The sequence below is a fragment of the Stegostoma tigrinum genome, chromosome 35 (assembly GCF_030684315.1).
Source record: "Stegostoma tigrinum isolate sSteTig4 chromosome 35, sSteTig4.hap1, whole genome shotgun sequence".
NCBI lineage: Eukaryota > Metazoa > Chordata > Chondrichthyes > Orectolobiformes > Stegostomatidae > Stegostoma > Stegostoma tigrinum.
In genome coordinates this window covers 13,447,593-13,458,794 of record NC_081388.1, presented here as the reverse complement: position 1 = coordinate 13,458,794, position 11,202 = coordinate 13,447,593, and the positions used below count along the sequence as shown (strand labels likewise).

At 43.5% G+C, this 11,202-nt stretch overlaps 1 protein-coding gene across 1 annotated transcript in view; it reads left to right on the top strand.

The window, feature by feature from the left end:
* Nucleotides 1-4,034: 4,034 nt before the first annotated feature.
* The window catches only part of LOC125447551 (G-protein-signaling modulator 2), a 24,321-nt gene continuing 17,153 nt past the window's right edge, over nt 4,035-11,202 (top strand). The window contains exon 1 of the mRNA XM_048522025.1: nt 4,035-4,462. Coding sequence (XP_048377982.1) covers nt 4,322-4,462 — 141 coding nt within the window. The 5' untranslated portion in view covers nt 4,035-4,321. The remainder of the gene's footprint in view (nt 4,463-11,202) is intronic.

The following is an 11,202-nucleotide window of genomic DNA, read 5'->3' as shown; positions in this document are numbered from 1 at the left end:
CCTCAACTCAGTCCTAAACCTGCTCCTCCCTTATTTTGAAGCTCTGCCCCCTCATTCTAGTTCCAACCACCAGTGGAAACAACCTCCCCGCTTCTATCTTATCTATTCCTTTCATAACCGTAGATGTTTCTGTAGGGTACCTCCTTATTCTTCTCAATTCGAATGAGTATAGTCCCAGTCTACTCAATCTCTCCTCATAAGCTAAACCTCTCAACTCTAGGATGAACCTAGTGACCCTCCTCTGCACCCCCTCCAGTGCCAGTGCACCCTTTCTCAAGTGAGGTAATAAATATGACATGGGGCTTGATTGTGAAATACAAGAGGAGGAGTGAGGTTTAAAAATCATGAACAAGTTGTTAACAATGAAAATGCTGTTTAAGAAGGCCACAAGAAAATGCAAACACAGCACTGGGATTTGTTTCTGTAGAGGTTGATTGGAAACACAAGGAGACTGTTAAGTTGGCACAAAGTCTTGGTTAGACCTTTCTTGGAGTACCGAGTTCAGGCCTAGTTTCCACAGTACATGAAAAGCCCTGGAGAAAGTGGAAAATTATTTAAAATGATAAGGACAGAATGAGAAGTTTTAACTCTCAGAACAGAACAGGCCTCTGTTTGATGTGATAGCAGGGAAAAGAAAAGGCGACTAATACATCCACTGACAAATTCAGGAGACTCTCCTTTACCTAGAAAATGGAGCAGCTGGAGCATCTAAGGAGAACAACCTGCTAACAAGAACTTAGATGAGCATTTGAAGTGTCATAACATTCAAGGCTATGGTCCTAGCGTTGCAAAGTGGGACTAGTGCAGGTAGTCGAGTATTTTTTGAGGTACAAACACAATAGGCCAAAGGGCCCCTTCTAAACTGCATGATTCTACGACAGCAGAGATACAGTTAAGAGGAAGCATGATAAACTCATGAAGGAATAAATTAATGCATGGGTGAAGTGAGACGACAATGAGGCTGAATGGATCAGTCATGCTGAATATCATTTCTCTTCTGTACATTTTATCTAATTCTGCACAATGCATGACTTTTGTTTTAAATAAAGCCCTCTTGTGGTAGTATCCCTACCTCATGGACCAGGAGGCCCAGGGTTAAGTCCCAGCTGCTCCACGGGTGCATAATAACATCTCTGAACAGGTTGGTTAGAAAAATAGATTAAGTTAAAAAAATTAATTTGGGCGGTATCAGAGCCCCCCCCCACCCACCGTGTAACAGTGGTTACGTTGCTACCTCTGGGCTGCAGAAGCCTGGGTTTAAATCTCACCTGCTCCAGTAGTATGCAGTAGCAATTCCAAGCAGGCTAATTTCTGAAACAGTGGCTCAGTGGTTAGCCTTATTGCAGTCTCACAGCACTAGGGACCTGGGTTCAATTCTAACCTCGGGCAACTATCTGTGTGTAGTTTGCACATTCTCCCTGTTTCTGCTGGGGGCGCTGGTTTCCTCCCACAGTACATAGATGTGCAAGTTAGGTGAATTGACTGTGGGAAATTGCCCATAATGTCCAGAGATGCATAGGTCAGGTGGGTTATCCATTGGAAATGCAGGCTTACAGGGATAGGATAGGGGCACAGGGATGTCTCTGGGTGCGATGCTCTTCGGAGGGTTGGTGTGGACTTGTTGGGCTGAATGGCCTTCTTCCACACTGCAGGGATTCTATGATTCACACTTCGCCTGAAGCCTACACAGTCTTGACTCCCTGCGAGCTGCGCTACAAGAGATCATCTAATAGTCGAAGCTATATATATTTTGTGAGGATGAAGATTGCTGTGTTGTTCGCAATGTTAGAAATATCCTGAAGCATTCAACAGTAGCTGAACTCAGAGCTGTGTTGCAGATGTGGAATTAGAGGAAAGTTAACAATGGTGTGATTTGAAGAGATCTGCAGGAGCTTTTAGAAAGCCTTAGCAAATGTTGGTGTTCCCCCAATCTTTGATGCCGTTTTAAGATTCAATCAAACAGATCATAACCCTAGCCAGCAAACTGGCTATAACCCCAAATCAAGGAAGGTGGGGAGCATATGAGAGTGTCTACAACACTGGGAAAGATTAACTTTTTCATCACTGCCTTGGGATTAAGAATCACTTACTTGGCAGCTGCCAGTCAGAATGGGCAGGACACCAGGGCTCATTGAAAATAGTCTGTTAGACCTTCAAACTTTAGAGAGAATCGAAAGGATTACTCTACAATGTATGGAGACGGTGAAAAGCTCCCCATAAGTAGATGTAAATACTTCACACAGAAGGTACATCAATCCTCATTACCTTATTTCAGACCAACTTTCACAATTCTCAAATTGATCCATTTTATTCACAAAGTAAACCGTTCTTAAACCTCCATTGGATTGTACTTCCTAAATTCAGTTATGGGGCAGGAGGTGTAGTAGTATGATATTGGCGTTGGGCAAGCCTGGTTAATCTGCTCTCTTTGTCTTCACTGAAATTGCACTCAACTCAGAAAATGACGTAACAAAGGCCGTGCTGATGGAGCAATGGTGCTGTGTTCTAGTCCCACTGAGCATGCACTAGCTGCGGAAGGTGACTCTAGATCCTCTCACTCTCGTTCCTTTCCATGCTGGCCAAAAATCTCTCCTACTATTAGTGCCTCCCTTTGACTTGGTGTTAGAAGGATTTCCGAGCTGAGATTCAACGGTTTGATGAACGTATCTTCCTTGACCATCAACTCTCAAGCAAAGCTCAAATCCAGAGCTTCAAGGTAGGGACACTACCCACTGTACTGCCAGCTCTCCTCCACGCAGGAGAAAACTCAGCCACCTATGTTGGATTCAGAGTTACAACATGCTACAGAGGATTCCCACCTCTACATTCCTGTTTCTTTTTCCTCTGTACCAAACTTTTTAGGTGTTCATAGAATCACTACAATGTGGAAATAGCCATTTGGCCCATTGAGTCCACGCTGACCCTCTAAAGGGCATCTCACCCAGGCTGACCCCACAACCCTAATCCCTGGATTTTCCATGGCCAAGCAACCTAAACTGCACCTCTTTGAACTGTAGGGGCAAACTAGAGCAAACTCACACATGGAGAGTATGCAAACTCCACACCTTTGCCCAAGGCTGGGATTGAACTCAGGTCCCTGGCACTATGAGGCAGCAGTGCTCACCACTGTGCCACCCATTGTTAAGGCTTTGAATAGTTGTAGAAGGTCTTAATAAAATATTCCGCAGGGTATAATGAATTTTGTCCTGTTGGGATTCAGTGCAGGTTTCAGCAAGACATAGTTAGGCTGTATCCATCTTCAATAGGCAAATTTACCGAATGCAATGACGTCTTCATTTGCTGCATTCTTCATTTAAACTGGAGTAAAAGGGACGAGACAGCTCAGGAGATCTGACTTCCTCAACAGGAAGAAAAATAAGCAAAAGAAAAAACAAACTTCTTAATGAGTGAAGAATGAACATCTGGATAAAGAGGCCATTCAGTCCCACTGGTTCATGCTATAGCTAATGCTGCACGCGACCCTTTCTTCTGTGCCCTCTTTGACTCTCCCTGTCAGCATAACGTTGTATTCCTTTCTTCCCTGTCAGTATGTTTGTCTGTCTGTCTAGTATCAATATCATTCACCTCAACTACTCCTCATGCAAGCAGGTTCTACATCTTAACTGTACTCTGGGTCAAGAGCTTTCTGCTGAATTTCCAATTGGATTTGTTTGTGACTAGCCCATATTAACTGCCCTTCGTTTTCCTCCTCCATAATGGTCTCTCAATCCTATATCCGGTAGATCACTCCTGATCTCTCTCTCTCAGAGAAAAGCAGCCTGGCCCAACCCTTTCGTGACAGTATTAACCTTTCAGTTCTAAACATTCCTGTAGATCTCCTTCACCTTTCTTTATAAGATGGAAATCAAAACTGTGTTCCATAACGATGGCCTAACTTCGTACCAGCTGTTTATTAATGCGTATCCGAAAGAGTTAATCACCTTTTTAGCTCATCAGTTGTGCGTTGGAGATAAGCTGCCTGTCAGATTAAATATATTGGTTTACCTCAGGCTTGCTGTGTGTATATAGGCTGCAGCATTGCATTGGAGAGGGTCGGAGGATTTGTAACCCTGAGCTCGGGTGGATTTTGTAAAGAAGTAAGACTGAAACTTGCAGGATCTGACTAGCACTGCCTGTATCTGTGACACTGGTGTTTGGGCAGGGTAGGCTGGTGGAGCAATGAGCAGGAGATGAGTGAGGTCCCCCAAACAACGATGAAGATTTATTGAGCACAGCGCTGTTGAAGAGGACATCGTGAGCCATCTCTGGTCAGTCTGAATAAGGAATCACCTCTGTCAGCTGTGAATAGTGTCTCCCAGCAATGAGCCACAGTAGTAAGATACTCCAGGAGAGTTCACCCACCAACAATTTCAACACAGGCGACCAAGGAGGGCCTGATAGTGGGACTGACTGCAAGGAGGAGATGCTTGAGGAATTGCCCAGTGCCATTGATACTGAACTGGTAAGTGCCTTGATCCTTTCTCCTTTCTCCGTTCAATCTGCAGCATATTAGAAATCAACAAAGAGTAGGCCATATCTTTCTTGAGTCTGCTCTGTCATTCAAGAAGACCATGGTTGGTCCTCTACATCAACTCCATTTCTCTACTCTATCCCTGTATCTCCTGATTTCCTCCATGTCTACAAATCTATTGATCTCTGACTTGAATATACTCAATGACCATCCACAACTCTCTCAGGTAGAAAATTCCAAAGATTTACAACCCTCCAAGTTCAGAAATTTCTCCTCAGCTCCATGAAAATTGTTGAACACCTCTACATTGAGACTGAGTCTCTCAGAAAGAGTCTCTCAGCTTCTAACCTGTGTTTAGCCCGTTTGGAATTGCATTCATTTAATGAAATCACTTCACATTTTTCCAAACTGTGGAGAATACAGGCCATTCAGCCCACTTCACCTCGTAGACTAATTCATTGAGTCATAAAGCATGGAAACAGGCCCTTGAGCCCAACTTGATCACGCTGACCAGGTTCCCCAAGCTAAACTAGTCCCATTTTCCTGCATTTGGCCTAAATCCCTCTCAACTTTTCATATTCATGTAACCGTCCAAACATCTATTAAATGTTGTAACTGTACCTGCATCTACCACTTCCTCTGGCAGTTCATTTCATACAAGCACCACGCTCTGTGTGAAAAACGTTGCCCTTCAGATCCCTCTTAAATCTTACTCTACTCACCTTGAACTCCTCTAGCTTTGAACTCCTCTACCCTGGAGAAAGGACCTTTACAATTTACCCTAACTATACCCCCCATGATTTTATAAACGTCTATATAAGGTCACCCCTCAACCTTCAATGTTCCAGAGAAAAATGACCCAGCCTATCCAGCTTCTTCTTGCAACTCAAACTGTCCAATCCCTGTAACATCCTCGTAAATCTTTTGTGCACCCTCTCCAATTTAATAATATCCTTCCTATAGCAGGGTAAACAGAACTGTACGCAGTATTCCAAAAGTGGTCTCACCAGTGTCCTGTACAGCCACAGCATGGGGTCCAAACTCCTATACTCAATACTTTGACCAATGAAGGCAAGAGTATCAAATACCTTTTACACCTCTTTGTCCACCTGTGACTCCACTTGCAAGGAACTGTTCTCAATCATTTAAACGCTTATTGCCATACCTTTGTACAAATAGACAAAAACTGTCCAAAGTACTCCGGGAGTGGGCATACCAAATGTCTATCAAGTGCACTTCTGGAGTTTGCTCTCTATGAAGGATGTGATGGCACTGGAGAGGGTGTGGAGGAGATTTAACAGAATGTGACCTGGGCTGGAGAGTTTGCACAGGCTGGGTTTGTTTTCCTCGGAGTAGAGGAGATTGAGAGGGGGACATGATTGGGATGTACAAGGACTTAGATGGGGTAGAAAGGGAGGAACCTTCCCCCCCGCTACCCCTGATAGAAGGTTCAGTGAACAGGGGGCGTACATTTCAGGTAAGGAGCAGAAGCTTTAGAAAAATGTGAGGAAATGTATTTCCACCCAGAGGAAAGCAGGAAGCTGAAACTTGCTGCCGATAAGTGTGGTAGAAGCAGAAAGCCTTATAACATTGTAGAAATATTTAGATGTGCACTCAAAGTATACAAGCTATGGGCCAAATACTGGGATGCGGGATTAGAATAGTTTGGTGGCTGTTTTTGACTGGCATGGATGCGATGGACCGAAAGGCCTTTTTCTGTACTGTAAACCTCTATAATGGTATAACTCCAGAAGTGCTCACACCAAACTGTATAACTCCTGTTTTGGGCTGTTACTATTTTTTTCACCTAAGTTACAATCATTCATATTTTAAAATGCGAGATTTGTTCTGGAGATTCTGTTCTGTTTTTCGTCATGAAGGCTCTTGAGAAAGATTTACATTTATTCCCATTTGCTCTGGAAGGTCCTGAGAGTGCATCTGCCCCTCTCCCATTCTTGGTATCTCACTCAAGTGGCCTTCCTCCAAATGCAAACCACAGGCATTTTACATTCCTTCCTGTTGTCTTTTGGGAAAGTCTCTGTGAGCAGCCCTCCCGATCCTTTAACAATCTCGCATGGGAACACAATTAAGCAACCAGCCGACCTTGTGATGCAAATTCCTGTGCAAGCTAGAGCTTCAGATTTCATGGTGGCCCTAACGGTGTCTTAAATCGCTATTTGTTTTAATCAGGGTTTAATAACCCAAAATCAAAATGCAAATACTCAGTATGGCTTGATGTTCTCAATGAGGGGCAATTTCAGAATCATTAAGCTCATGTTGATAAGTTGATTGTCTAAATATGATAAGCATGCCATAAAAATGAAGGAAAAGAGACAAACATGTTCATGCAGTTCTCTTTCACCCTCCTTTTCGCTCCTAACTCACACTTAATGTTCTTCACCTTGTCTGAGCATTTGTCATTCTTTGTCTTTAAAGGTCGGAAATCTACTGTTCTTACCTGGTCTGGCTCACATGTGACTCCAGACCTGCTCAATATGGCTGACTCCTAACCACTCTCTGAAATGACCTAGCAAGCCAGTCAGTTCAAGGGCAATCAGGGATGGGCAACAAATGCTGGCCTCGACAGCAGTGCCCACATCCTTTGAAAGAATAAATAAAAATAGGTCCACTAGGATGGCACATTGGCTTAGTGGCTGGCACTGCTAACTCACAATGCCAGGGATTCGATTCCAACCTCAGGCACCTGTCTGCGTGGGTTTCCTCTGGATGCTCCAATTTCCTCCTACGGTCCAAAGATTTGCAGGTTAGAGTGGATTGGTCATGCTAAATTATCCATAGTGTCCGGGAATGTGCAGACTAGGTGGGTTAGCCGTGGGAAAAATAGGGTTACAGGGATAGGTGGTCTGGGTAGGATGCTCTTTGGAGGGTTGGAGTGGTTTTGATAGACTTTCACACTGAAAGGATTCTACAATTGATCTTCTGGGGTTCTTTTAGCTGTTTGGTTATTAATCCTGACATACTAAGCATATGTAGACCGGACTTCCCACATGCCACTCAAATATTAATGGCTTGCTTTTCTGTATTGGGCACAATCCTATCCAGAAACCATAGCTCTTTAAGCATTTTAAATTCAATTAGGAGGCCTGCTGTGTCCCAATTCAACTAGGAAATTCTTTGGATGTTCTGACAATATGCTTTTGATCATCCCTTGCTCTGGTGAAGAGTCATCTAGATTCAAAACATTAGCTTGCTTTATCACCTTGGATGCTGCCTGGCGTGCTATGATTTCAGCAATTATTGTCTCCAGTAAATAAAAACGGGGTTAGGTGGTGGTTGCATATCTTTATGGACTCTATGTTTTCAGTGTACACAATGTTGTGACTCTGCCAGGCAGATAGACTGCTTAGGGTTCACAAGCTGCATGCACAGAAATCAGTAGGTTTACTGTAATGTCTACTCCATAACTTACTATATCTTTTATTGTTATAAATGAAATTACCCATAACTTAATCAGGATTGATTGTGTTTGAACAGTCAATAATCAAGATAATCACATGGTCAACAATGCTAAATCAAATGTAATTGTAGGGGATGACCCTCAAAGTCTTTGCTTGTTACAGCATTGTAGAGTATTCAAAACACAGCTTGCTGGTAAGCAGACAAATCCTGACTGAAAGACCATCTTAACTCGATGAAGACAGCAAGTGGTCAGCTGTGTGCTGGATCAATAGTAGGAAAGGGACTGTCTAAATCATATTGTCAGAATATCCGCAGAATTTCCTTGTTGAATTGGGACACAGCAGACCTCCTAACAGAATTAAAATGCTTAAAGAGCTATAGTTTCTAGACTCAGCTATGCCCAATACAGGAAAGCAAGCCATTAGTATTTGCTTCATATTTAGGAAGGCAGGTCAGTATATACTTTTCATGTGAAAGAGCGAAAAGATTCCCAAAAGATATGGGCCTCATTGAAAGACCAATTCAAAGTCCACCTTAAACTTTCACAATCAATGACTACAGTTCATGTCATTTAAACAGACGCTTACAGAATCTGTAGACCACTTTGAGAGTAAGTGCAGGGGGAAGTGCTCATTCTGTGGGTTCTCAGATGGGGAGTTAGTGAACAGAATTGTTGAGTTGGTAATTGTGTCTAGTCCCACGGCACCTTCCCAGAGAATGTGCTGGAGTTACCAAAGGATGATGAAGGAAAAAGGGATCATCGCAAGTCAACAAAATACAGAACAGTACAGTGCAGGAGCAGGCCCTTTAGCTCTCCATAGCCGTGTCAAACTAATCCCGCCTGCCTGCACTTTGTCTGTATCCCTTCATTCCCTGCCTGTCCATGTGTCTTTCTAAATGCCTCCTAAATGTTGCTATTGTGCCCACTTCCACCATCTCCCCTGGCAGCATGTTCGAGGTAGATACAACTCTCTTTCGAAAAAAAACTTGCCCTGCATGTCTCCTTTAAACTTCCCCCTCTTACTTTAAACATATTCCCCTGAGTATTTGACGTTTCCACCCTGGGAAAAGGAAGTTTACATGCACTAAGTACGAGCTCAGTGGCAGCGCACGAGAGCAGTCACAAAGATCCTTGCTCTGATCCCATCAGATTACACACTAGGACTATCTGTAAGCTACAGTAAAGACCCTCTGGTATCACTCCAGAGGTGTGCACGTGAAACAATCAACAAGCCAGATTCTGACGATGATGATGATGATATAGAATGGTGATCACGTTTCACTCTCAGTCTCATTGAAAACATCAATATTGTCACAACGTCTGAAATATCCTCAAAAATTCCAAATGCTGTATCCCCCAAAAACCGATGCCTATATGTTGTTGGCTGAAATTGCTGCAAGAGTATGTGTTAATACATTATCCCTGCAAACTCAGAAGAAAACAAAATGGCACAGTGGCTTGTAGTGCCAGGGATATGGGTTCGATCCCAGTATCAGGCAACTGTGTATTTGGAGTTTGCACGTTCTCCCTCTGTCCAAGTGGGTTTCCTCCAGATGCTCCAGTTTCTTCCCATAGTCCAAAGATGTGCAGCTTAGGTGGATTGACCAAATGAAATTGCCCATTGTGTCCAGGTTGGGTGGATTAACCATGGGAAATGCAGGGTTGCAGAGATGGGGTGGGCCTGGGTGGGATGCTCTTCAGAGGATTGGTGTGGACTCAGTGGGACTTAGTGGCCTGCTTCCATGCTACAGGGATTCTGACATGTACACAGATGTGGGAAATCATAATGGGATGTAAAATTTTCAGTGTACAATAGTTCACCAATTCCATGTGCAGAACCAATTAATGCTCAAATGAAAGTATGATCCGTCAACCTAACATCATAGATCCTTTACATCCACTACAGCAGATGCTACTAGACATGTAATTTTAGCCCAAGTAACATGTCGTAACCTTGCACTATTTGAACTTCCTTTTGGAAAGGAAGATGTTGTGTACCTTCTCATTAAGATGGTTCACATTGATAGCCATGTGTACAATGTTGTGACGCTGCCTGCAAGTTGATCTATTTTGAATGCAGTGGAATATTGGTCCTTGTTTTGATGGAAGTATATTACAAACGGGTGAAGATGAAACTACAATTACATAAGCTCTGCAACTCAGACGAATGCTGAACAGCCAGCAGCAGAAATGGGCTATTCGACCACTTGAGTCTGCTGTCCCATTCTATAAGATCCTGGTTGATCTGGTTGTCATCCCTGATCCGCTTTCAGGTCTTCCACCAACCCCTAAATGTCTTGTTAATCACAAATTCTATCTAATGCAGGTACTTAATGACCCATTGCCACTGCTTTTTGGGGAAGAGGGTTTGACAGATGAATGACTGTCTATGAGACAAAATTCATCTGCATCACCATCTCAAAGGAAGACCCCAACTTTGTAAACCTTAAATCTGGACTCCCACAAAAGGTGCAACATCTCCTCCGCACCCGCCTTGTCAAGGATCTTATGTGATTTAATACAACAATCTCGTTCTTCTCAACTCTAATGAGTAAAGGTCCAACCTGCTCAACCTTTTGTCAAACGGCAAACCTTTCATTCAGAAATCAGTTGAATGGATTCCGTCTGAGCAGCCTTCAAATGCAATTTGAGTGAAATCTATGCTCATTGAGTGCGCTCACCAGATCAAATGATACTATTGAAGAGGGAGTTACTCTGGACACAAGTTGCAGCTTAGATTCAGAAGGAGAGGAAAGGAGAGGAGAGGAGAGGAGAAGGCTCTGGGCAGTCCAGAGCCCCCAATACAGCAGGATGTTGTTGTTTATTGAGAATGTACATGTTAGCGACATGATGCTGTGATGTATAATGCACAGTATAACAGTGATTTCAGTCGACGCTCGCTATTGAGATCCTGAGAGGACAGGATGGAGTAACCTGTAAAAGTAGTCACCATAGTCCTACTAGACCATTGAGCCGTTCTCTCACCAAAGAGAGAGAGATGACTGGTGGTGGTTTAACGTGAGGGTCACCATGCCTCAGGTGAGGGGACTAGTTGAGAAAGAGAGTCCTTCATGGTAACCTCAACTGGTGCAGGAATTGAACCACTAGACAGCTGTATGACAGATCTTTACTCTGTAAATGATGGAACTAAAAGGCTTCGATGGAACTCAAGACGTGTCAGATATTCATCACACTTTGATAAGGTGGAGTCAGCAGGCCATGCGGCCCATCGAGTTTGAAACTACCCTCCAAAGAGCATTCTACCCAGACCCACCTCCCTACATTTCCCATGGCTAACCCTCCTAGCCTA